General features: G+C 35.9%; 1 protein-coding gene across 1 annotated transcript; it reads right to left on the reverse strand.

Annotated features, from left to right (window-relative positions):
• Positions 1-1,305: 1,305 nt before the first annotated feature.
• LOC136800505 (receptor-type tyrosine-protein phosphatase T-like) lies at positions 1,306-27,904 on the reverse strand. Its single transcript, XM_067057165.1, has 28 exons — positions 27,763-27,904; positions 26,972-27,141; positions 25,650-25,799; positions 24,978-25,146; positions 24,072-24,401; positions 23,446-23,592; positions 22,785-22,949; positions 22,211-22,278; positions 21,669-21,936; positions 20,416-20,560; positions 19,324-19,411; positions 16,515-16,679; positions 15,272-15,549; positions 14,793-14,944; positions 13,954-14,075; positions 12,669-12,756; positions 11,899-11,975; positions 10,956-11,108; positions 9,926-10,042; positions 9,394-9,545; positions 8,697-8,832; positions 8,133-8,264; positions 7,702-7,797; positions 5,262-5,396; positions 4,494-4,619; positions 2,992-3,143; positions 2,289-2,424; positions 1,306-1,715 (listed from the first exon to the last, which is right to left on the reverse strand). Exons 1-28 carry the CDS (start codon positions 27,809-27,811, stop codon positions 1,599-1,601), a joined length of 4,083 nt encoding a protein of 1,360 aa, XP_066913266.1. The 5' UTR covers positions 27,812-27,904; the 3' UTR covers positions 1,306-1,598.

Genomic DNA, 27,904 nt, shown 5'->3' on the forward strand with positions numbered 1-27,904 from the left:
TCCCTCTTCTAATTTCGACACCCTTCTTTGCAGATAGGAATAATATGAAGGTCAGAAATACCGATAGAGATTACTCTCTGATTGCTAAGCAAAGAAAATTAGTTTCAATCAGCGATTCTGACCTTCCTATTATTCCTGTCTGTCAAGAAGGGTGTCGAAATTAGAAGAGGGATGTCGACATTAGACCAACTTATGGTACTAAGTTTGTTTCATTTTTAAATCTTTCAACCAAACAATTTTAGAGTAAAGTCTGAAGTACATTAGGATTTAAACTACATCCTAGAAAACTAGCATCAAAATCCATATTCATGATATGCATCATTACATCACTGCATCATGGACCCAACAGCTGATTGGTTGCAAGTGACGTATTGACTCATTTTACGTCACTTACAACCAATCAGCTATTGGGTCCATGATGTAATGTCAGGAGACATTGCAATGGTGCATATCATGAATTCTTGATGTGCACCACTGGAGACTCTTCTGAGAACTTTTAAAACTTTCCACCCAATACTTTACTTAAACAATAGAAAAAGTGACGTATTGGGTGGAACAAAAACAGAAAAGTTGCATAATTTCGTGAAGTCATTACAGTGGTGCATATCATGAATACCATAGTGGCAGGTTATCCCCAAAACCCTGGAAATAGCTAACAAACGGATTGAATCCAGTGGAATCGTTCAAAGTCAGTAGAGAAAAGATAATTACAGTCAAATCTCTTTATTTTGATCTTCATGACTTCAAGGAACCAAAAATTTTGTTGGAATAAGAGAAAGATTCGATTAACAGAGGTTAAAATCTGTGTAAGTTGACTGTACAGTTGAATCTTACCCAGTGGAGACAAACGTCTTTTGGACGTCGCATGTACGTTTCTAGGACGTCCAAAGGTCTTAAAGCCGTCCAATGAATGTTCATAAGACGTTGTGTGCCCATAGGGTACCTAGTCGAACTTGGAGGCAAAAATTTTCGAATTAAAGAGAGATTCGAATCCATTAATTGTTGCGAGCGAGAGAAAGATTCAAACAATAGAAGTTCGAATTAGCGCGAGTTTATAGACATTACATAACCAACTTTTTGCTCATTTGATTCACAATAAGAATAGGAAAAACGAAAAGTGGATCGTCTAAGCCAGAGTTTAAATGTACAATCGTTGTCAATATATTATGGCACATTTCCGGTGGTCAAATTTAGATACATTGCAATAACCTCCCCCTTCCCTCCCAACAATGTTTGTGGGAAAGAAATATTGCTTGGCCGGTCATTAGCTCGCCCCGATAACATTGTTTGGGGAGGGGGGGTAGAATGCTCATTTTTGTGTTTTGTCAATAATTGTAGTTGTATTGATGAATGAGTGAATGAACCATTGGTTTGTGATACTATGAACGGTGTTGAAAACACCTGCTTACAGGAATGTGTTGGAATCTCACATAATTTCACAACACCAGGAAATCTCTGGTCTTCAAGAATCCATCCTTCATCAACATTGCTAATGTATGTTGTTAGAAAGACCTACTGTGTAATGTCTTTCAGACCTGGCCAACCACACAAAGTGCTTACAACGGTAATCTGTCAAAAACTCTTCACACGATCATTCTTTAAGCCGAAGTTGATCCAAGGGGCGATCGGGTCACTTTGTAATCTTTATAATTCCAATAGTTTTCGAATCCTTCCAAATAAGTTCTCAACATGTTATATACGAATTGGTACTGCGTCTAATGATGAGAAAAACCAAAAGAAAATAACATACAGCGTGTCCCCAAAAAAGCGGACAGATTTTTATTCAAAGTAAAATCATCAAAAGCTCGTTATCCAAACTGGACTTAATAATATATGAAATGCGATTACAATTCTCTGTTCAATCAATAGATAATCAATAGACGATATCGGATTTAGATATATGCAATGCATTCTGGTTTCTAGGGACTCTCAAAGGAATTATAATCTATTATAATTGATCTATTATAATTCCTTTGAGAGTCCCTAGAAACCAGAATGCATTGCATTTATCAAATCCGATATCGTCTATTCCCAGAGATCATCGTAGGGGAATTTTATTATCAAACAGCTTGGTACTACGAAGCAATAAACGTGAGATACACTCTGGTACTGAGTATTTCTAGACACAAGGACTTGAAACGTTAGTTATTGAAATAAGGGCCTTCAAATAGGTTGCAAAGGCTAAAATGGCATCCGCAAATTCTTAAAATTTCGCAGATAAGCTCAACCGCGAAATTTTATCTGCGCGAAAATTTATTTCATTAAACTAGAACGAATCAATAACTTACGATATTGTCAACAGCAAGTGGCTGAGCGATTCTGATAGCACGTACACATTGTACTACATCAATAAGTTGTTCGACTTTCAGACGTTCCGTACTGTTATAGATAGCAATGAAGGTGCCGCTACGTCCGTAACCATTGCTGGAAAAGGAAATTATCCAACATCAATACGATTCTATAGCGATTCCCCACGTAATATTTGGCACTAAAGGGGAATTCCCTCAATATATTAAGACCGCATTAAGTGCTTTAAAGTACAGTTGGAAAATAGAGTTTTAACTATGAGTTTTAACACGAGACTTAAGGGCTACATACACTACACAATATATTGTCAGGCAATATATTGATGATATATTGTAGAATGCCGGCAATATATTGAAAAGGTGTCCACAATATATTGTCAGCTCGATTTGCAATATTCCAACAATAAAGGGGGATTGTTTACAGAAAGAAAGTTCCTTTTTATAATAGAGTACCAGTTGTTTACTTCGTACATTACGGTCCGCAAACCATATTGTCGAATATTGTTCGTCAATATATTGTGTAGTCTAAGTAGCCCTTTAAGATTAGGAACTTAGGATACCAGATCTAAAAGCTCAAGAATGTTCTAATAAGGCTGAAAATATAGCCTGGAAGCCAACCTCTCCAAAGTCAAAAAATATAATAAAACAGTGTGAAAGTTCTAAATTGCAATCATAAGCTAAATACCCTTCGTGGACAATAATCGGCCCATTTCCCAAATTCTGTTGCGATTTTTCCACAGCTTGCATTAGCGTACAGATGTTAGTGTAACCACGCCTGTGTGGGACATCAGCTTCGGGCCAATCGACGTATTGGAAATGGTACACTTCACATTTTTTCTGAAAATAAAATTGAGATTTAGGAAAACGATAAAAATTAGTTTAAAGGCAGCAAGCATACTTGATATGAATCGGATTAATTTTAGCTAGATCGAATTTCGCGAAATTTTCTGGATTTATAATTTTCGCAAATCAGCATTTGAAAAAAAATTCGTGCCAATTCTATTTAGCAATTCAACCGAAAATTTATTGGAAATGACCCTTTTAACACCAAAAATAGCATTATTACAGTGTGTTCTACGCTGAAAATCGGATTTCAGATGGATTAGATTTCGTCATTTAGTGATCATCCCACTCGATTCGATTTCGCGAAAAGTGCAATCAATCGCGAAAACGTGAACTTAAATCTCGTGAAAATTAATCCGACTATTTGTATAATTTTTCCATTTTCGCACTAAGATTCCTTTGCCACTTTACTAGCGAAAAAAAACCAGGACTTCCGGTAGTTGAAAAATGAGCTTCGTAAAAGTAGACAATCTCGTGAGTAAACACAAGATTTTCCCTACCTTTAGAAAGAAACCCTTTTCGATCTCATGCCGGTTATCCCGAGAAAAATAGCGGAAAGATTCCGGAAAAGTGACAAGAATCTTAGTGCGGAAATGGTAATCTTATACAAAAGTGCGGCGATTTTTTGGGTTTAATCAACAGTGGCGCGATCAATCCTGATGACCAATGGTTCATTTCGACCTCGACCATGAAATGGCCTATGCAAGGGCAGAGGCAGTAGCTCTCGGGTTTGGCTCCAAAATTAAGAAACTTGGCTATAGATCTTTTCATAAATTACGTTACGAACATCACTTGCCTGGTTTTGAAATTATTGCCGTGGTGATTAAGTCCCAGCGGATTTTATCAAAACTACATCCTATTCATAAAAATTCATTTAATGTCTCAAGAGACATAATCAACATGGTAATTGTTTGAATACGTAGAGGTATAGTGGTTATCATCCTTGACTCCCGCCTGGGAGGCCCGAGATCGATACCCATCGTGTCTCTACGATTCACTTGGCAAGTGAATTTACCTTCGCCCGGGTAGACCGTGCCATGTGAGGGGAATTGGGTACCATTACTCTGATACAAGAGTGTGCGTAGATTAGACAGAAATTATGACGTGCCGTGGCACTCATAAGGTTCGGCCTCACGTGAGCATTGCTCTCCCAGTGTCGTTCGAGTGTCATGGTATACGACATGGCTTGGCAGCTCGCGTCTGTCAAGATGCAGTGTCTGTCAGCGCCGTGATTCCTACTCCTTCGTGGGTAGGACCCATCCCGAATGCATTCATATCTATCCATCTATCTCCGAATCAAACTACTATTTAAACAAAACTCGATCTCCAAAATCATCAGTATACCTTATTTGTGGTGACGCGAATCTTCCTGGTGATAATGTTGCCATTAGCAACCTCAGAAGTCGTTAACACTGTTGTATCTTTATGTACGAAATGATTGTCCACGTCTGGCCAGTATTTGTAAAACTCCTGCGAAAAAAATTCGGTAAAGAGACTCCATAGCTTTTGAGTTAATTTAGATCCGATTTAGTAAGCCATAAAAATTGTACAAGAGCACGTTTCAAGAGCTTTTAGATTTTATATTTAGTTTTGGCCTAAAGTGAGTTTGAAATGTCCATAAAAAATGGGCTACCCTTAAAATTCTTCTAGGCAGCCTTATAATATCAATCCATAGGGTATTAGGCATGTCTGGTCCAAATTTGGTGCCTTGTTTAACTTGCAGGATTTTACACTAATCGGGCCTACTTATCCATCCCAGCTGGCACACAACGTTGTTTCAACGTTCATATAACGTTAGATGAACGTTGAAACAACAGTGTGTTAACTGAGATGGAAAGGAATTTATGAGGGGTTCAACTTGACGGCATCTGAATGAAAGATCCTAATAAAGGAAACTCTAATCAGCAAGAGTCTGTTATCCGTCTTTGCGTGAAATCATTGATGTATTTAGGATACTTTTTCCAACAAGCTCAGAAATTCTTTTTAAGAACATCAAGATATCGGCAAAAGTGGATTTTTGTAGATCGAAAGTAAAATATTTAGGCAGGACGTTATATCAGAATCTTTGGTTAGAGAAATTCACTAAAAACTACAAGATAAGTTTCGTAGTACCTGTGTTTGTTCGACGCTTTTATTTAGCATGACGATAGTGTGACATTGCTTCTCCAAAACCATCTTCCAAAAGTCTGCCACGTTGTTCTCCGTTGTAGCTTTGGTGATGATGAAAGCGTCACGGTGTTTGTAACCCTACGTATGATGATGGAGATAAAAAATGTTGTCGATGTTAACAGATGAGATGGAGTTTTTATAAGATACTTTAATAATGGGGCATTTGAAGTAATAACAAGCAATATGCTGAATGGACCTACCTGATGATGAAACTTAGATAGCAATAAGGAGAAAAACAAGCATTAAAAAAATATAGCAGTTAGCGAAAATGCATTAAATTTCATCATTGATATTTGATGGGGGGGGGAGGGGTTTAGGGAAAAAAGAAATAGAAAGTTCCGGTTGCAAATTTGCAAAAGTTTTGTTGACAATTGAATCATGCTTGATGGTGTCATTGTTATCAATAATTTTTTTAAGTGAAAAAACAAAAGAAATATATGGAAAAAAGCCCAATTCAAATCTGCAAAACGGCGATTTCCGGCACACTTCCGGCATTTTCAGCCGGAAAAAACATGATTCTCAAAAATCCGAATCGGCCACACTTAGGACACATCTTCATGCAAAAATCGGGAAAACACGATTAATGAAATCTCGAGAAAATGGCAACAAAACCGGTTTTGACGGCATATTATCGGCATTTTTGGCCGAAATTTTTTCCTTCAAAAATCAGGCTCCGTACATTTTAGGTATTGCCATTTTTCATCAGTCTGCAAATTTCATGAAAAAGATAAAGTACAGCTCGAGAATTCAAGAAAAATCGTTTTTCCGGCGATATTCGGCTGTTCCGGCCGGCGATTTTTAGAAGTCCGGCATCAAAAATCAGTTTTATTGACAATTGAACCATGCTTGATGGTTGGCATTGTTATCAATAATAATTTGCGTGCAAAAACAAAGAAATAATAGGAACAAGTCCAATGAAAATCTGCAAAAACGGCGATTTCCGGTATATTTCTGGCATTTTCGGCAAGAATAGAATTTTTCTCAAAAATCGAACTCAGCCATGTTTTGGACATTGCTATTACGCATCTATGTGCAAAAAATCAGAAAAAACTAATGATGAAATCTTGAGAAATTGCCAAAAAAAAAGGTTTTTCCGGCATATTTCCGGCATTTTCCGCCGGAAATTATGTTTTTCGAAAATCAGGCTCCGTCACATTTTAGGTATTGTCATTTTGCATCAATGTGCAAAATTTCATAAAATAATATAAAGTAAAGCTCGAGAAATTCAAAAAATACTGTATTTCCGGCGAAAATAGGCTGTTCCGGCGATTTTTAAATAGTTCCGGCTTCAAAAATCAATTTTATTGAAAATTAAAACATGCTTGATGGTGGGCATTGCTATTAATAATGTTTTTGAATGAAAAAACAATCAATTATAAGGAAAAAAGCCAATGAAAATCTGCAAAAACGGCGATTTCCGGCATATTTCCGGCATTTTAAGCCGGAAAAAAATTTTTCTCAAAAATCGGACTCGGCCATGTTTTGGGCATTGTTAATACGCATCTTTGAGCAAAAAATCAGAAAAAACTAATGATAAAATCTCGAGAAAATGCCAAAAAACCAGTTTTTCCGGCATATTTCCGGCATTTTCGGCCGGAGAAAATTTTTTTTCCAAAATCGGGCTCCGTCACATTTTGGGCATTGCCATTTTGCATCATTGTGCCAAAAATCAGAAAAAACTAATGAGCCAATCCTGAGAAAAGCTGGTAACAGACGGACGAACGAACGGACGAACGAACGGACAGACGGACATCGGTTAATTTATAGGACCTCTACCCCACCGGGGTAGGTCCAAAAATGACGCTTTTTTTAGAAAAAGTAACAAAATTGTTTTATTATTATGGTTAACGACCAACCAAATCAAATAAGAGCTTGTTAAACATATTCTATTTTTTGAGATATAGAAAGAAGACGCGCCTCTATGCTGACAAAGCAGAATCAACTGAATAATCTCACAAAATTTGTGCTTGCGCAGCGCCAAAAAGGGTAAAAATGTCTTTTTGTATTGTTTAAAAAGTTGAGTTAGCAAATGGTAGGAGATACGAATGATTTACTTTAGAAATAACGTAACGTAGTTATGCATTGTTTTATTAGCCTGGATATTTAGACCGTGAACCTTATTACTTAGATGTATACAGATCCATAGAGATCCAATTTTCACGTAGATCGCCTGTATGTAAATATTGGGGTGTATAGGGCATACCACGGTGTAAGTATATGATTCTAAATTATTTTGGAAGGATTTAAGAGTTTTTTTTAGAGGTTGTCATTAGCAGAACTTTTGCATGTTCCAGAGAATGCAAAACCATAGAGTATTCATTTGTGGACGATGAAGCTCTATCAAGTGTTTTTAAATATGATATCTGTGATGTAGATAGCTTACGTCAACATGATAGGCGTCGATAAATTTTCCTTCGCGTAACAAAACTTGATACAAGTTCCCAGTTGCTGGCACCGGAGTGGTGTTTTGCATCAACAGCTGAAAAGAGAAAAAGGAAAACAATCAAGAAGAGGGAAAAAGTTTTTTTATATTTAGATTCTCTCTGTTTCAATTATATTGATAAAATACATCTTCAAGATAATTTCCTGGCATTGAGCCTAAAAACTCAAACAAAAGCAGGACGAAGAACGGTTTAAGGAAAATTTTTGCCGCTCGATGTTTGAAGTTATCGGCGTATGAAGTAAAAGTTTGTGTTTTAATATTTTGCTTCATAGCGTACACCGAATTGCAGACCTCTACAAAACCCCAGGTAGTATAGTCTATAAGGAGCACGAATCCGTTAGTGGATGTCAGCAGCATAAGCGTACACTTACATTGAATTCGTCGGCCATGCCGTTGTTTTTACCGAGTTGTCGTATTTTCTTATCCAGTTCACCCACGAATATTTCAGTGTTGCCGAAAGTGATGGATTCTAAAATGGCCGTGTGCGCGAAACGATATTGTTCCTGAGAAGCAAAAAGATTGATGAATTTGATAGATAAGCCATTGTAGTGCCGAAACGTGTATCGTGGCATTGGCCTCGGGATTGAATGAATATGATTTCAATGGCAACTAAGGATTATAAGGGAGATAATGAAAACATCTTACGAATGTTTGAACTATGTTGACACGCTTAGTCGTCATATATATCAGAGATAATAAAAGTTACTTATGAATGTTTGCTTGAACCATGTTGACAAGCCTAATCGAAGACAGTGACAACTGATGAACATCCAAAGGAGATAATAAAAACATCTTACGAATGTTTGAAATATTTTGACACGCCTAGTCTTTATATAACGGAGATAATAAAGTCACTTATGAAGTTCTCATATAAGTGAGATAATCGAAGACAGTGACAACTGATGAGCATAAAGGAGATAATAAAAGAAACTTACGAATGTTTGAACCATGTTGACACGTCTAGTTCTCATATAACGGAGATAATTGAAGACGTCAACACTTTTCTCTTTATCGATTCTTTCCAACATGGCGTCCAACAGAATGAAACAACCACTTCGACCAACACCCGCACTGAAATATAATGAAAGTAAAAAGATGAACGAATTCTCTTGGCCAGAAAGATTTAAAAAAGATAATCGGATGGTTCGATATACTTTGCTTTTACATTCGTTCCATTGTCGATACCTCCAAAAACTCGTTGCCAAAGTTGAGATATGACAATTTGAAATCTTTAAAAATGGGTTCTTAAAAACATGGTTCTTACGTCAAAATCCTGTTGTTTTCTTGGAAAAAGTCATAAACTTGTAACATTAATATCTCGAGAGAAGAGTTATGCTGAAAGCTTTTAAGGTATTGCTCAGGACTACGAAACAAATGTACAGGCAAACCATCTTATTATTATCCCTTTAAACACAAAAGAGGAAAAATATAACTTCTCTGTATCAAGATGAACGGCTCAAACCATTTCGAAATGTGGAAAAAGTACCCTTATCACTCGCCCATTTCCCCTAAGTCAAGTCATTTTCTCGATAGGATTTATGACAGTTCCCTTTGAAAATCAAATTCTTAAAATGTTACCAAAGGATAAAATTCGGAACTCACAGAAAATTCTTTTGTTCAAAAAAATCATACCTGCAATGAACAATCATAGGTTTCGTTGGGTCATAATAATGGCGGACTCTTCTGCGTAGAGACAAAATGGCGGTCGGATAGTCAGGGACGCCATGATCAGGCCATGAAACAAAATGAAATTGAAGAATGTTTCTAGTCTCCTTCGTTGAAGCCTGAATATGGAAAGAACAATAGAAAATGACTCTTAGGTTTGATTTTCAATGGTCACAGTAAGTGGAATATCAGGAGTCGGGGATTTTTGGGCATTCATTTCTGATTGGCTTTTATATGTTAACTAGCAGTTTAAAGCATTATGGCCCTTTCTCGAGTATTCAACGTAGGAGATTCAAAATATGTACAATGGACTCTCGCTAATTCGAACTTCTATTATTTGAATTTTTCTATAATTCGAACTTATTCTCAACCGCCCGTCAAAGAGAAACACTCGTAAAATTCTTTCTATAATTTGAATCTTTCTGTAATTCGAGTAAATTATTCGACTTCGGATTAGTGACGTAACTTTATTTGAACAAAAAAAAATCAAAATTGTTACCTTTTCTATTTTGAAAGATCGTGTGATGTAATCAGCCGTTTTATCGATTTTGTCGAGTGTGACGGTCAAATCACCGTAATGTTGCGAGTCGTTCGGCCAATACTGACTGCATTTCAACTGAAAGCAAATAGAAATAAGGTACGTACGTAAAAGTAAATGTTGAAAACTGCTGTCAAAGTACGACCCCCGATCAAGACTCATAACCGAGTTTATGTATGTCTGTTTTTCTGCGACTGAGACGGTTAGCTTCTGATTTACTAGATCCTGAATGACTGAGGACGACGGTAAATCAACACTTATACCCTCCTCGATTTTGCGGGTCAGAACTGTGGGTTATTCCAAATCGCTTCAGTCACTTTACCGTCCTCAAAAGTGCAAATATATAAACTCGCTGTTGTTGTCTATCCAAAGGATTGGATTTCTTCCGTCTGTTCTCCATAAAGTTTTAGTGCCACTGGTATATCAGACTGTTTGTAAGTTAGCTCTGGTTTAGACATCGTGCATTAACATAGGCAAAAAATTGCTGTCTAAAGTCAAATGTATTGCCCTTTTTGACGCCAATGCGAAGGCATTTTTCAATTTCTTTAAACCATTTTAATTGCTAACTTTCCAGAACTTTCTGCACCATTTTCAACTACACTGACAATAGAATAGGCAGGGAAAAGCTGATTTTTGAAATTGCTGTCAAAGGCGACCCTTGAAAGACTCCCTGCTGTCAACCGAAAGGTTTTGATTTTTCCGCCTGTTCTCCATAGAGTTTTCTTTCATAACCCATTAAGTACCAATGGCATTATATGCCACAGTTAGATTTTTTCGGTCCTGTACCGGTAGGTCTGTATCGAAGAGCGCCACCCTGTTTTCTTACCCCGCGCAATTAAGCCGAAATTGTCATTTTCTTCTTGGTTTGGATGTGTAAGCGCATTTATAACAAAAAAAATTTGAAAATTTGAAGACTTAAAACTCGCCCTGTTTGCCCTGCCCCAAGGCCAGTGTTTCATATTCGCATGGAATGAGTAATCCTGAAACTCACTCTTTCGTTTTCCACCAAGTTTGTAAGCATGACAATTATGGTGGCCTCTTCTTGCCATAACATCAGCCAGAAATCGTTCTTGGTGTAGTCCAAAGGTCCTTGCGCTGAAATGTAACGGTACGGTGGCCCACTCGATTCCTCATAATTGAAACCCTGTCAAAAATGAAAGAAATTTGTCGACAGCAAGAATAAACGGCGCCACGATGGTCAATTACTGCTTTAGGAGTCAGAGCACCACAAGCGGCGATAGCCTACGTTCCATGTTATGTACGGTACATTCAAAGATTACAGAACGAAACGAAAACATTGTCATCAGTCCTAAATTATTTGGTCCTAATAGACGATATCGGATTTAGATAAATGCAATGCATTCTGGTTTCTAGGGACTCTCAAAGGAATTATAATCTATTATAATTGATCTATTATAATTCCTTTTAGAGTCCCTAGAAACCAGAATGCATTGCATTTATCTAAATCCGATATCGTCTATTGTACAGTACTAAATTATCGACTTCATCTACTTTTTATTCAGTAAATCCCGTCATGTATCTCTTTATTTCAAAAAAAAAGCTTTTTTAAAGGTTGAATATGAAGACGAGATGGTTTCAATAAAAACACTGTAAGATGAACCTTAAGGTATCGGATTACAGCTGACACTCTCTAATTCGACGTTCTCTAATTCGACGTTCTACAATTCGATACGCTCCATTATTCGATAATATTGAAAGTAACCATCAACAAGAAACAGTTGTAAACGACACTCTACTATTCGTCACGCTCCATTATTCGATAATATTGAAAGTCACCATCAACAAGAAACATTTTAAAGGACGAAGCTCTACCCTTATTCGATGAAAATCCAATTCCTCTTAGAAAATCGAGTTAGAGAGCCTCAACTGTATTTATACCTTTCATATAAGGGATGTGATCATGATCATTTTACCTGAACGAAGCTTGCATTGATGTAGTCTTGCCCTTTGCGTCTTGATTCTGTTTTCAAAACAACTCTTGAGTGATCGTCTAAAATGTTAAAAAGGAAATAACGAGTTGACGGCTATGACCTTACTTTTTATCAAAGAATTAAAAATCATTTATTTATCCATATTTTTGGCTCACTTTATTGGCCAGTTACGTTTTTAAAGAGTTTCGAGCACCGTGGGGGTGGGGGGGGGGGAGCAGTGGGTTGACCAACTGACAGTGTGTGCGGCGAAATTAATAGCTTTTAGAATCGCACCCTTACAGTGCAGCAAAAAATCGCTGAAATTCATACCCTTACAATACATTTTTCTAAAAATTTTCAACTCTTATAGAGTAATAAATCAGAATTTTCGAGCAAAAATTTGCAATTTTTCCAAGATTTGCTGAAATTTCTACCCTTATAGTATCTCGAAAAACATGACTAGTCTGAACACAGACCCGATATCTACTAGCTATTCGTTCATTGCCGTAGAGGGTCTGTTGTTATTGTCTTTTCTGATTTGAGATTTTTCAAACCGACCGCTGCGATAGAGTGCGGGCGAGAGAGGGGAAACGACGACGAGAGAACTGTTGCTATTTATAAATCATACATCTTCGCAGAGGTTTTCGTACGGGGATTTTTTTTATCAAAAAGACAATGCACACAGAGTGTAGTACGAAACGATAAACGTGAGATAGGCTCTGGTGCAGAATATCGCACATTGAGATCACCAAAATCAGGACAAGGGAACTTACAAGCATTAATATTGGTATATCTGTTCTTATTTTGATTCTCCGGTCGTTCTGCGCATAGCCATGGTGAACATTTCCCACTAGTGACGCTCTGAAAGTAAAAAAAAAACCTTTTGAACTACATTTATGGCACAGAAGTTTTTCCACAGATATCTTATATAAAACACTAGATAGAGCTTCATAGTGTCCTCCAGGGTTTGCCCCCCCGACCAAATTCTTGATTTTTTTAAATCTCCCCCTCTTCCCCCCCCCTACGACTTTTCGGTTTTTTAGTTTCCCCCCTCTTTTTTGCTTTCCCCCCAGAAAATTCTGAAAATATCAGTTGCCCCCATATACCAGTATAAATTTCTCAAATTTCAACCTGACAGAAACGTAAAATTTTGCTGCAAAAGGAATACTAGACAAAATAGAACGAAAATTGGTTAATTTTTCAATCATGATCTAATCTCATGATATTATAAAGGGGGGGAGGACACTATGAGCTTTTCCTACCCTTTTTGAAGCAAAATAATTCGCTATCTCAGATGAAGTGAGGTCACAATTTAGCTTCCGAGATCCTTGAAATGTTGAAGTCATCGCAGTGTCAAAAAAGTTTCAACAGTGAAAACCAAGGTTTCTACTGTGTTCTACTGTGACCTACTTTCAGCAAAGATGGCGGATTATTTTGCTTCACCCTGCCGTTGCTTGGGAAATACAGAGTAGCTCTATCTAGAGTTTAATATAAGATATATGTAATATTTTTCATGTTTCTTTAAGTTTGCGTAACTTCTGCCATTATTGAAGCAAACATTCGATTTCCGTAAGGGATTGCCTCTACAGAATCGAACGTTTGCTTCTATAATGGCAGAAATCACTAAACTCCAAAACAAAATATAAAAAACCTCTTTTACTAGAGTTCAACTTCCTCTATGATTGGTAGGTATATTTTACACCCGCTGACCTTTATATACCCTGGACCAAGTTTCTCAATCCCGGCCAAACAAAATCTTTGATCGGAGTTATTTGAAAAGTGTCACCCTAATGGTGGCACTACTCAATAGCGGTGTAAATGCATCGACAGCGCTAGATTTACTTTCCCTCGAAATTTTTTTGATGATGTAGCGCCGTTAGAGGTTAACTTTTAACACTGCAATGGCTTCTTTACGGGTGCCAATTTAAAAAATACTTCGATCAAAGATGGCGGATATAGCTTGGTCCAGGGATAAATAAAGGTCAGTGATTACACCTTAAGAACTTTTTTCTAAATGATGTCCTATGACTTTTTAAGAAACTTCTTTATTCTCCTTACTTTAAACTCGTCCATTAGAGCACCGTATTCATCCTCTTTCAAGCTTTCCATGTATTGATAGAATTTATCGACGGGTACAGGCTCGTGTGTGCTGTTCAATAAGCTTATGTGACTGCCAGTACCTGACGGAAGGAAAAAGAAAGAAATGGTTATCTATACTGAACATGCCTACACTGATACTAGCTATCAGTACTAGTATAGGACAACCTTCAATTGTGACAGTATTTACAAACTTCCAAAGACTTGAAGATGTCATTGAATTGTGTTCAAAAGAAGGCATCGATTTGAATTAAGATCACAAATATCATATCTATGTACTTACACAATAGATAGGCTGACTACTGATAAATTCCCCGTGGAAGTGAGTCTAGTTTTGAAGTCGACTAGTCCACCATGCTGCTTTTTAATTTACCTTTTTGAACTTTCGAACGTTCGAATTTCAAAACAATCGAATCACACTGATGACGAGCAGAATTTAAAACAAGATGACGGACACGCTTTTTTTATAGAAGAAGCCCGATTCAGTCAAAAAGTTAGAGGTCAATGATTAAGCTCTAGTTTAGACGGCCGACTTTCTGCCCTGCCTATTCTAATTGTTAGAGTAGGCAGAAAGAGGGCACAAAGTTGGCAGTCAAAATCTTTGCTTGGAAAAGTTGGAAAGGTTTGAAAGAAGACATATTGCACTGACGTCAAAAGAGGCTAATGCATTGATTTTAGACAGCCCACTTTAAGCCCATTTTAATTCACAATTAGAATAGGCAGGGTAAAAAGTTGGTCGTCTAAACTAGAACTAAGGTCGACTTTCTGCCGACTTTTTTGCGAAATGGTGCAACACTTACCGACACTATCAGACCGTTGTCGACTCCACATTACAAATTGTTCATATTCTTCCTCGTCATCCTCTGGCAGCCTTGGTGATGGCAGCGAATCGTCTTGCGGGTAGATCGGTTGGCGTGCTGTGTCTGGTTTCACGCATATTGTCATGGAGCGCCTGGTTTGATAGATGGAATAGATGAGATGGAATTTTTATAAGATACTTTTTGAAGTAATATAAAATGTAACAACATTGTTTTATTATGACCATATTGTGCAGTGGTAGAGCATCCGGCTACGGTTCGCAAGGTGGGTTAACCCCCAGTCGGGTCATACCAAAGATTTTCAAAATGGTACTTGATGCCTCTTTGCTTGATGCTCATCAATTAAGATAATGACCAAGGGTAAGTGGAGCAATCCAGGGAGACATAGTGGTGCCCTCCCCTACCTTCGGGTAGATAGCTATCGAAAGAGGAGCCTTCGTCGCAGACTTACTACTACTTACCTTCTGTTCAAGAGAGCGCATAGCACGATCAATATAATCAAGAAAATGATGGCGAAAACCAGGGCCACGATCAAAATCACTTGATTCAAACTTTTGCTTTCCGGATCTTCAGGGTCATCTTGTGGATAGTAAGGCTTGCTGTCCGGCCCCCAACCGGCGGACGTTTCAGCTGCTACTGTGATTTTGGTGACAATGGATTTGTCCATATCAAACTCAAAGTAGTAATGTGGATTCTTCGGTGTGATGAAGTCGAGCACAGTCCCATTTTTGAGCTCCACCTGAAATGATATGAACACATGAAGAATGTTTTCTAAGTGATATATACACCTGTCAAATCAGTTTTTAAGGAAACTGGTAATGAAAATATAGTTTGCAATCCACCGTAGGGAGATGTCTCTCATATGTAATCGAGTTCTTGGCGGGAATTTTCTTAGTTAGTTTTAGAGGCATCATACAATACTGTGCGCCAGGAGGAATTTTTCCCAGTGAATTCATTACTAGTCTCCTCATAAGCCAAAATACCGAAAAACTTCCAGGCATCTTAGAGGATTCAAATCGTTAGGTGGAGATTCTTTCAATTGTCCCATTTGGGCTTCATCTCTAAATTGTTGGCCTAACTATTTTCGAAAAAAAAGTAATATTCAAATTTTTTGACTTTGAGCAAGAGTTCCAACGTCGAACCCATTTCTAGAAAATTTTCTGATTACCATATAAACTGAACATTGTGACAATTGTCTTGTGTCAAAAATTGTTGTAAAAAAGAAATCACTATGTACTATGGTAAGTCTCTATCTATGTAAACCCCTAAAGGAGAAGCTTTTTGGAGCTAGGGACAATGTATGACAAGTGGATGATCTGGGGGGAGGGGGTTCTTCATTTCTTTATAAGAAGTATGGCTAAAAAGAAACATAAGTTTTAAACCCCACTTTTGATCCACCACTGTTTAGACCATGTTCACACGTTACTGCTCCGTTTCGCTCCAATATGATTTCGTTATGGATCGAGACTGTTCATATTAGTTTAGGAACATTTCGGAGCAAGAAAACGGAGCAGTTCCGTTCCGATGAAATAAGTCGAGGAAAACCGTTTCGATCTGTTCTGCTCTGTAACGTCTTCTTTTTTGACGTTTCGAATTTTGACGTTCACACCTGTTTCAGAACCGTTTCGTTTTGGAATGGAACGGAACGGAACCGTAGCGTCTGAACATGGTCTTAAAACGCGTGGAAACTGACAGTTATCATACCTTAATCATGTAAGCAGTAATGTTCCCATTACTGTGTTTAGGGGGGTTCCAGGTGACGCCCAATTTTTTATTCTTAATTACAAAAGTGTCGATATGTAAAGGAGCCGTTGGTCGATCTTCCAAAGTGCGCACCACAAGCGCCGGTCCAAACGGACCATATCCCACCTAAATGAATGAATAAAAAAAGAATGTCAATCATCATAATAGACCTTTTCATAAACTACGTCACGAACATCACTTGCCTCGCTTTGAAGTTATTGCCATGGTTAACTTCCAGCGGACTTTATCTAAACTATTTTCTTTTTATAAAAAAATTATTTAATGTCTCAAGGGACATAATCACCATAGCAATTGTTTAAAAACAAGGCAAGTGATGTTCGTGACGAAATTTATGAAAAGGTCTATTCCAATAGCTGATTTCACCTGAGCCACCACCGACCGCTGAGCCCCCGTCACCTACGTTTAATATTGCAGAGAGGAATTTAACAACTTCCAATGACTGAGAGAGCTAGGCGAACAATCATAATCAGTGAATGTGAATGTTTAATACCATGAAAATAACGTATTAGAGAATTTCGGTAAAATGCAGTTAGGCACTATCTTCAAGCAAAGCTCAAGAAAGTAGCCTGTTCCTAACTGCCTTCGAATCAGAATAAACCAGCTGCGCTGGAAGGTCAGCCTAAATTGCTTAATATGATTAGAAAGATATGTTGTTAAAAATTGATATGATTTACTAAGACGAGAGTAAAAAAATCATCAAATTTACGTTTGTACACAATATGGATTAACGAAAATATGCCATGTTACAATCTGTATGACAGAATAATTATTTGTCTCTTAATTAGGATAGATATTTAGATATACAGATGAACAGCAACGAAAAGACTACATCAACAACAGATTCAAGAAAATAAAAATCCTTGCAAGGAAGTTAAATGCAAGTACTTATCAAAAATCACAAAAAATTTATACACTTATTATTTTTTACTAAGCTTAGACTTATAATTATATTCAAGCTCAATTCATCTTAACTGCAGAAAAATAGTTTAGCTTAAAACTACATGTTTTTCAAAATTCAAAATAAGGTTTACACTGACATCTAAAATTTATTCAAATTTAAAGTTTTATGATTAGCATACCCGCTGTCGTCCCAGAAAGACTGTAATTATTGTACTGTATTTTCCCTAACCTGAGCCTAAATATATATGCTTAAACGTGCAATATTTATCTATTAAAAAATATTTAATCCATTTATATACATTTATTATTTATCATTATCAGTCCAGAATGTATAAATGTCCGCCATCAAATCACAGTGGAAAAATGCAAGTCTAGAAAAACATAATTTTTGTCAATAATTTGATGAAGAATACTTCAGCCTTTCTGAAATTTACACAGGAGCTGCACTTTAAATATATACTTGATTAATTTCCATTTACGCTTGATCCTAATTATCTCCAAGTCAAAAAGAACAAATGCAAGTGTCTGCTTTCAAATCGCAGTGAAAACTTAAGTCTAGAAAAAATCATTTTTGCGTCAATATAATTTGATGAAGAACTTCGGTCTTTCTCGATTCACATAGGAGCGGTACTTTAATATACTTGATCAATTTCCATTTACGCTTTATAATAATTATCTCCAAGTCGGTCCAAAAAATTAAACGTAACTTTCAGTGAAAAACGCAAGTCTAGAAAAAAATCATATTTGCGTCAATATAATTTGATGAAGAACTTCGGTCTTTCTCGATTCACATAGGAGCGGTACTTTAATATACTTGATCAATTTCCATTTACACTTTATAATAATTATCTCCAAGTCGGTCCAAAAAAACAAACGTAACTGCCAGTGAAAAACGCAAGTCTAGAAAAAATCATTTTTGCGTCAATATAATTTGATAAAGAACTTTGTTCCTTCTCAAATTTACATAGGAGCTGTACTTTAATATACTTGAACAATTTCCATTTACGCTTTATCAATATTATCTCCAATTGTCCAGAAGAACAAGCATATAAAATGTCTATATAAATGTATCAAATAAAAAAAACACTCAAGTTCGAGAAAACATTATTTTTGTGAATAATCAGATAATTAAGCTGTGAACTGTAATATATATATACACTCCATCAAATTCCAGCAATTGTTGGTGGTTATTCTATATTCAAGTCCAAAATGAAAAACTATGTTTTCATGCTACAAAATAATGAGGTCTAGCATCATAGGTAAAAGAATAACTCACAATTCAGGAAAAAACTTGAGCAAATAAGTTAAAATCTTCATACTTTAAAGAAAAAAACATCCTAATAATCTAACTCCAGTGTTGTATCTTCCTTAGTTATAAGTTTAAAAGCCACTTCAACAAAATATAATGATTGTATATAAAATAAAAGCTGGCAAGAGATAAACAACGAACGAACGAAAAAGCACCGCTTTGGCAGCCATATTGAATTGTTTTTAACACATATCGGGAAACCAAACTTAGCCCGATTGGATGAATTGAAAGCGTATACCAACCGGAACACTGCCCTAAAAAAGCTTGAGAGTAAATACACAGATCGGGAGACCAAACTTAGCCCGATCGGATAAAAACTTTAGAAATCGGAATAAAAAAACCAAAGTCTTAAGCGGCGGCTGGAAAAAAGGGATTTGAAGGGTCATCGGGGCTGACCAAAAAGATTCGAATAACAGAGAGTAATTTAAACCACTTTCCAGCTGAGGGGACTAATATTTTAATTCGAGTTACAGAAAGATTCGATTAATAGAAGTTCGAATTAGAGAGAGTTGACTGTATTCATAAATTGGTAATAAATACCTTGGTAGCGGCCTTGCCACGAATGACATATTCGGTGTTCGGTGACAAACCGACAACTTCTACAATGCCTCTTGTGAAATATTGTGTCCTGTTTAAAAAACAAGAATATTTTATGATCGTGAGATATCGATAGTATAGCCAGACGGTGTCAATCGAACGAATCGAAAGCCTAATCAATTGAACGCAATTGAACACAATCGAATAATTGCAATTCGATTGTCGAACGCAATCGAACACAATCGAATATTACCCAGGAATCAGCCGTTCGATTGAAATTCGATTACGTTCGACAATCGAATTTCAATTATTCGATCGCGTTCGATTACGTTCGATTGCGATTTTTGTTCGAAGTTGTTCTATTGACACCGTCTGGGTATAGGTGCTCTTTGAATGGCTGATACGTTTCATTCACCAGAATAAAAACTGATTACTCAGAAAATAAAGGAAACAACCTAGTGTATAGTAGTGGCCTCACAAACTATGTCCGTTTACAAATTTTTTATCTTAGGCGAAAATAATAAAATGTAGTGTTTCCGGAATGCGGGTGAAGGAAAAACTCTCAAGAGGCCGGCCGGAAAAGTGTTTTTTTTTTGCTACTTTTGATAACTTAAGATCATTGAAATAGAACTTTAAAGATAACTTTTATGTACAAACAGTATGAAGTAAGCCCTGAATACTAATGTATCAACTACTAACGAACAAAACTTGACTTACAAGCGGGAACTGTCAACTTGATTTTCTTTATGATGAACCATATATATGAGCCCATAGTCTGCGGCCGGGTCAGCAAATTCTTTTTTTTCACCCGGCCGGTTTCCGGAAACACTACATTTTTTTATTTTCGCCTTAGCTATTATTCTATGTTAAAACAATTGTCGTAAATGAATGTCATAAGAGTGCTCGATTAGTTAAGAACCAAAGCCATATATCAATATTTTAAAAGTTATACTCCATTAAAAAACTAAAAAGTACACCATCAAGTGATGTGCTTTTTAGTTTTTTAATGGAAGATAACTTTCAAAATATTGTTATTATTTCAAGTTATGGAGAAATTTCAGTAAAGTTGTATACAATTAAAAAAACAATTCATACTTATTAATGGGACTGATGTGGACCATGAACTTCAATATGTTTCCATTCATGTGTTGTAGGTTTAGCCCTTTTTCAAATTTGTTCACTAATAAAAGTGATGTTTTGGCTTTTCGCTCCACAGCCATTGAAAGTCCATTTGATGGTACTGATAAAGGAAACAAAAGAAAATATAAATAAAAGCACAAGAACAAAGCAGACGAGGACAGGGTATTACCGAGTTTATGTATCAGAGGATATCGAGGGCGACGGTAAGTGAAATGATACAAAACAAAGTCGCTAGTTGATGTACGGCTCTGTATCGCCTTTGCTCACCTAAACAGACGACGGTATTTTGGTGTTTTTACCGTCGTCGAGCAAAGTGGACGGTGATTTTAGAGACATGTCAACTTTGCTTTATACCGTCCCCCTCGATTTATCTCGAATACATACACTCGTTATTGGGAGTGCTCGACCGGTACCAAAAGATCGAAAAAATATTTGGTTCGTCACCCTCTTAATGTAAACTACGTAAAAGGGTTAACAATGCAAAACGCAAGTAATGGGATTTAAACCCCGGAAAGCTTTTCAGCACTGTGGAACGGATAAATCTGAACACAAAGCCAAAAATGTCAACTATGATTCCAGAGTCGTATTAGGACCGAAATCCCCGCCAATTAAGTGTACTTTTTTAACGAATTGTAATCGAAAATTTTCGCGTGGATTAAAGTTCGCGAGTCCATCACTTTTCATCACCTTCATTTTCGTAGGGGTATAGGCTAGTAATAAAGGGATTTTAAATCTTTAACGAGGACTAAATTTCGCAAAATAAGCGAAAAATAATATATATAACCCACACGAAATTCAATCAACTTTTAAGGTACAGCATTTTCAAACTATTTCTCCCAAGGCTTATTACTAAAGACGAAAATAAATCCTCATAAGAAATTTAAACAAACCTAATTGCCATGCCACAGACGAAAATATTGTAACATTTTCAAATTTTGATATACACGTTTTTTTTTTATAAGGAACCTTAACTTTGCTCTGAGCCTGGAGTTCCTTATTTTTACAGAGAATTTCAGCCTCAAAGTTCCTTACCGAGTTCCTTATTTACATAGCTGCTAAGTTTGGATAACAATCTCTTACTGTTCCTTAAACCTTGTTTTCTTATTCTCAGCCTGAGCAGTTCCTTAACAATTCCTTATTTTTTGGACCATTTTCAGCCTCGAGTTCCTTATAAACGTGTTCCTTATAAAAAAAAACGTGTATTTTACCTCCTTCAGGCATTCGGATGATCTTCGAAACGGAATTCGTTTTCAATTCGTCTTCGTTGATAACGTAAAGCGTGAGTTTGTATTTGGACCACGGTACCACGCCTTTCAGCGTGTACTCACGTGACAAGGGGTCGTCGATTCGTTTCGTTATCTCCACTTCCTCTCTCTCAAAAGAACGCAACGATGAGGGCGAGTTTGCGTATTCCGTCATATCGGCTTTGATGATGTAACCTTTGATTTGACCGTACTCCTTACGATCAAAATCCACCTACGTGAGAAATAATAAGGTATTGTGTGATAACAAGATCGCTGTCACCCTCTACACGAAATTACGTAAGAACGCAAGGCTTTCATTGCTAAAATATCAAGAACGAGTAAAGAACAATTTAAGACTTTGCAGTTAAAAAAAACAAACAATTTCATAGGAAATTCCACAAAACTAGCCATAGAAGAGTGAAAAAATAAGAACATTTTTAGGCTTAAAATTCAAAAAGTTAAAAACATCCGAAGATTTTGAATGTTCTTATAAAAGAAATCTGTACCTTGAAAGAGACGTTGATTTCTGTAGGAGACATGACTTTTGCTTTAAGTACTGGTTTAACATCTGGTCCTGAAAGAAAATGAAGTAGATAACAATATATCAAAAATCAAGGTTTGAATTATAGAATTATCAGTTTTACCTCAGATTAAACAAAAATTGACAAAATTCTGGAAAACGAGAAGAAAATACACACGAGACACGTCAACAACAGTACACCTTGACCCTTAAGGGCACGGCCGGATTTTGAGGAGACTGATACAGGAATTTACAAGAAAATGGCGTCGAAATTCTTTGTCTGTGAGAATGCTAATGCAACAACTTCAAGCATTTTGCCTTAATTCCATCCTGGTAAAAACTCAAGTCTTCTCACGCTTTAAGGCCGGTCTCCACTTTCACGCGAAATGGGCGACAGTTTTTTTCTTAACCTTTTTTGCCGTCATAAAAAAGCTTCGCGCGAACAAAAAAAAAGTTGAAGGAAGTCCTACTTTTTTCATCCGTTACGTCAATTTCGACCAATGACCTTACAAAAACATCTTGTCGCGCGAAAGTGGAGACTTACCTCAAACCCAACTTACTTATGGTAGAACTGTTGAATTTTAAAATAACAGCTTTCTGTGAAAATATGAAAGGGAATGCAGGTAGTGATTCGTTCTTCACTTGTACTTTGATTGAACACGTATAAGATGTGTAAACATCAAGATTATCCAAGATGTAAGTGTTGGTAGACAGTGGTAAAGTGACTGAAAACAAAAAAGGATTACATGTTTTTTATGTAAGAACAAAAAGGTTTCCATGGCCAGAATATTAAGAACAAAGTAAGAACTTTTCAAGGCTTAGCAGATTCTTAAACATTTAGATTATCCAGTGTTGGTGTTGGTTGGACAGTGGTAAAGTGACTGTAAACAAATATGGATTGGTTACAGGATGCAGAGAGTATAATAGTAGAAATAATTTTAAGCAAACGAATGCTCATTTTTCTTTTAATTTATAAGAACCTAATGGTTTGATAGCCAAAACATTTTAAGAATATTTTAAGACTTTGCCGACTCTTAAACAACCAAATTCTTAAGAAATTATTCAACAATACTAAGAAAAACTCAGAAATTGGTGAAAATAAAAACATTTTAAGAGCATTTTTGGGATTAAAACTCAAACATTTAAGAACATCCAAAGGCTTCAAAAATTTTGGACATTCTTATAAAAATAACGTGTTAAGCCTGGTAAAACATGTTATACCTTCAGTAAAATTGGTGCGACTGCACATCAAACCATATTCAAGTTTCTCAGCTGGAAATTGATACAGGTTTGTTGCATTCCATTGCAGTACAACTTTCCCAGGAAATTTGCTTTTGATTTTGAATGAATTCGGTTGACTCGGAAATTCTACAGTAAACGCAAAGAAAATAAAAACTTGATGAAATAATTTTGGGAATCTTTGATATGACCAGACTAGGGATAGAGCCCACGCAGCCTTCCAAACCGTGGTTGGATGCTCTACATTCAAACTAAGACCACTTTAAAGGTTTTATTCTTAAAATAAGCGTTTTCCCGTTTCATATCAGGCACATACTTTATCAGGGCAGTGTCTCTTATTTTCATATTGTGCGGAATAAAAAAAGTTTGTAAACTAAAATTGATGAGTAAGCAAAGGATATCACTCTTATTTAAAAACAAAACATTTAAAGTTCACCCAATAATCATCTTTCAGGGGATTTTATTTCGATGAGAATCAAGAGAGATGAGATACAGTACTATTGCTGATAATATCGAAGAAATTTAACAATAATTGATCATACAACAATTTATGAGTAAGCAAAAAATATCACTCTTATTTAAAATGAAATCTTTAAACTGGTACTTACTGACAATGACCGAAACCAACGTTTTGCTTATAGCAAAAACATCTTGCTTGAAATGATAATTCCCTTTACACGTGTATTCTCTTGTACAATTCAAAAACAAATCATGAACATTACATGTCAGTTCATTTTTCAAATCATCCATGTTGAAAGACAAAGCATATTCGACTTTATGATCCACTTTGTAATTCTTAGGGTAGAATGAATTTGCCATTTGGTTTTCAGTCCATTTCACGTCAAGTCCAAAGGTACCGATTCCTTGACAGGTTAACCTCTTGGTTTCAGATAAATGCATTTCGACCAAACTTGATGTGATGATTTTTGGTGGTTGAACTAAATAGAGAGTATTGACACTTTAATAAGTTTTTGAAATCATAATCAGCAAGGAAATAATCCAAGTTAGTTTCCCAGTGTTTACTCCTGGTGGGTACCAGGGCAAAATGGTTTACGGGGATGCGCCACCAGGTAGGGTCGCAAAAACACCAAAATAGAAAAATCAGTCCCTCGTAGGGTGCCTTTTTTGGAAAATTTAAGGAAAAAGTAGAAAATTTGAGAAATTTTTGGAAATTTTTCAGTCCCATTCAGGGTCACTTTTTTCACAGATTTTGGCAAAATTTTTGAAAAAACGAGTCCTACATAGGATCCATTTTTCGAACCTCAGCGAAGCACCCCCGTTGGTCGGCAAGGGTAGTACCCCAAGGTGTTTACTGTTTTGAATCTTAAAGGGGGAATTCAAATTATTTTCTGTCACATGCAAAACATCAAAATTTGTTCTCTATAACTCTTTCATAAGTTGAGTGGAATCCCAAACTATCCTAAAAAGGAGGACAGTTTTTCTAGAAAACAGCTAGTTTTCAATAGTTAATCATTTAACTATTGCTTAAATTGATTTTCCTCACAAAATTTTACCTCTTTCACACCCAGTGACTTGAATTCTCATACAAATGGGATCCGCATTGTTTTGCTCAATTCCTGGCTCTTTGGGTAGAAAACGAAGATACTGAGTGGCAACTGGGTTATCAAGTTCTATGTTGACTTTGGTGTCCCCAGTGTACGATTTGTATTTTGTAACAATGAACTGAAAAACAAAAAAAATAAAAACCAAGATAGGGATGAAGTTCTGTTTACGCTATCTTTGCTACTAAGAAATATCCTTTTAGAGCTTCAAAATGTTTTAGTAAGGAAAATTATTATCATTTCGTAGTAGACTCTTTGAATTTGAGAATTTTTGAAGTGGCATAAACGTTTTTCTTAAACAATACACAAGAAATTAAAAAACAATTTTTTCTAGAACCACCTTCTTTGTGAGTCTTTGAGAGTTATAAAGTAGTATCAAACAAAGTAGTAACAAAGAAGGCTTTGAAGTGTTGAAAATTAATGTTTAGAACAGCACTACAACATCAAAAGAAAAAGTAGATCTAGTCCAGAAAAAGTAGATCTAGTGCTCTTGATGCATTTACACCGCTATTGAGTAGTGCTATTAGTGTACCACTTTCGAAAAAAAACTCAGATCAAAGATTCTGCCTGGCCGGGATTGACAATCTTTGAGAGTATATAAAGGTCAGTGGGATAAATACTTACTGGAATGTCATTGTTGGACACGTATGTATACCATTTCTTTCCGTCAGTACTGAACATTAAGGAAAAAGCTGACATCATCAGGCTTTTCTTATTCAAAATGAAGCCTTGTATCCTGATGTTGGTTATTGTTAAAAGCTTTTTGAAGTCAATCTAAAAAGAAAGGGACGAACAAATCAGGTTTTGATTTGAATATAATGTGAAAGTTAATTGAAGATCTAAGTTTTTAAACATCTTGTTGTTTCAAATATTATTGAATATTTAGAGTTTCATTAAATTGAAATTTAGCTTGGGAGGTAAGATGTTTTTTTGTTTAGCAAGTGGGTGCTTGGAAATTGTTGCGTCAAAAATAGAGAAAAGTTTGGGACCCTTGTTGAGACTAATATTCCCAAAGTTTTGCTTTTAGTAATAGTTTGTCACTAATACCTGTTGACATATATTAGATCTAGACCAATATGCCTGGAATCAAGCGTTTATTGTGATTTTTTGCAACAGAGTAAAAATTAATAAGATAGAGAATGAAACATTTTCATTTCTTTGTTAACCATATAAGAAAGCGTACATCTTGAAAATGTATGTTAGAAAATTGTTGGAACTCTTATATGTGAGACGATAGAAAGCGATGATAATATGAAAACTTTTTCATCTTTTCAGTTCACTCTGGCGATAGAAAGTGTTAGGAGGCACTAGAAAGCGACGGAATGTTTCCACCAAAAATTGAAAGTATCTTTTTCCCTCACTTTCTGTCGCTTTCTATCGTTTCTTATTGTCCAGTGGGAACCAAGGTTTATTTTTTTTCAATCTTTTAATTTTCATGTGTCTTTCATTTTACTGCACCGTATAACAATTAGGTATTTGTACACATTTAAATCTTGTAATTTCTTGAATATTGTTTATTAAGTTTTTGATGAAACGAAACAAAATCAGTAGTTTTACTCATTTTTTAGTTTATATTTTAACTTGATATTACATCCATGAGGTACATATTCAAACTCCTTTCTTAAAAACAGCCCTTAAGCTAACAAAAAAAGATATTTATTTCCAGTTGACACCCAGCTTTTTATAATAAGGGGGAAAATCAGTCTATTTCTTTTTCTTTATTTCTATTTTGTTTATTTCTTCAGGTTGTCCCCATAACTGCAATTGCAGTTGTGCCGCCATATAACTCAAACACGCACTTTGTACACAAATTTGTCCAAGTTAAGCAGTAAGGTTTATAAGGCAGGTTAAGCTTAAAAGACAAGAAAACTTGTTTGAGTAAAGGAGACATTCCAGTTTGTATATAGTTTTGAGTTAAAGAGCCTCTACTGTACAATAATTTTTACCTGTATATGAAAATCATTCTTTGGTGTCACACAAAATGCTTTGTTGCCACCAAAAATGGCTGCATATTGTGGATTGCTGTAATTCTTATCAAATACAATGGCTTTGTCCATACTTGCTGTAATGTTGGCATGTTGCAAACTGTGAACATTCTGGCAAGATTGGTGTGATTCTAAAAACACAAATTTTGGGGAAATTTTAATGAACAGAACTACTATTGAGTTTCATTTGTTGGGTATCTGATATCATCACTTAATAAATAAAACTCTTCTAACCAAGAATTCTTGTTCCAAAACAAGGAGTTAATCTCATGGTTTGGATTGAAATTCTAACAATTCTGAAAGACGTCAATTTAACACTGGAAATCAATCTGAAACTTTAAAAAGAGGTCTCAAAAGTCATAGAAAGGCAAATCGAGTTTTAATTGGGTAGTATTCCATTTACTTAAACCTTCGAAGTTAGTAAGAAATTCAAAAAAAGGCGATGAATTTCCAAAGGATGGAAATTTCACTTTTGCGGGAAATTACAAAATTTAGGAGGGAAATTACAAAAGCTAGGAGGGAAATTACAAGTTCGCGGGAAATTAAAAATTATAAGCAAAAACGTCAATTGAATTTCAATCAATCATGAGATTATGTAAAGCAATAGACTCTTCACAAAATATTTGCAATAAAAATTTCCTAAATACATTGGGGGTAAAAATGACAATAAAATCACTAGAATATGTTATCTTTCAATCATTTATCATTGTGGAAGAGTAGTGCAACAGATATCAATAAACAAACATTCTTACCATGAAAGAAAAACAGCATTGAAATCAATACAAGTCTTGAGCTTTTCATGATGAGTGATAATATACTCAATTGGTATGAAATTTTACTGGAATTTATACATTATTTTGCACTCTTCTAAATACTGAAATGGCAAATAAACTT

This window comes from Clytia hemisphaerica, unplaced genomic scaffold (assembly GCF_902728285.1).
Source record: "Clytia hemisphaerica strain Z4C2 unplaced genomic scaffold, Clytia hemisphaerica genome assembly, whole genome shotgun sequence".
Classification (NCBI taxonomy): domain Eukaryota; kingdom Metazoa; phylum Cnidaria; class Hydrozoa; order Leptothecata; family Clytiidae; genus Clytia; species Clytia hemisphaerica.

Excerpts from the sequence above, each read along its gene's own strand:
- LOC136800505 (XM_067057165.1), bottom strand. The coding sequence starts at position 27,811 with ATGAAAAGCTCAAGACTTGTATTGATTTCAATGCTGTTTTTCTTTCAT. Across the intron at positions 14,945-15,271 it reads TGCGCTCTCTTGAACAGAAG|GCGCTCCATGACAATATGCG; the intron begins GTAAGTAGTAGT and ends CTATCAAACCAG. Across the intron at positions 5,397-7,701 it reads TCGACGCCTATCATGTTGAC|GGTTACAAACACCGTGACGC; the intron begins GTAAGCTATCTA and ends CATCATACGTAG.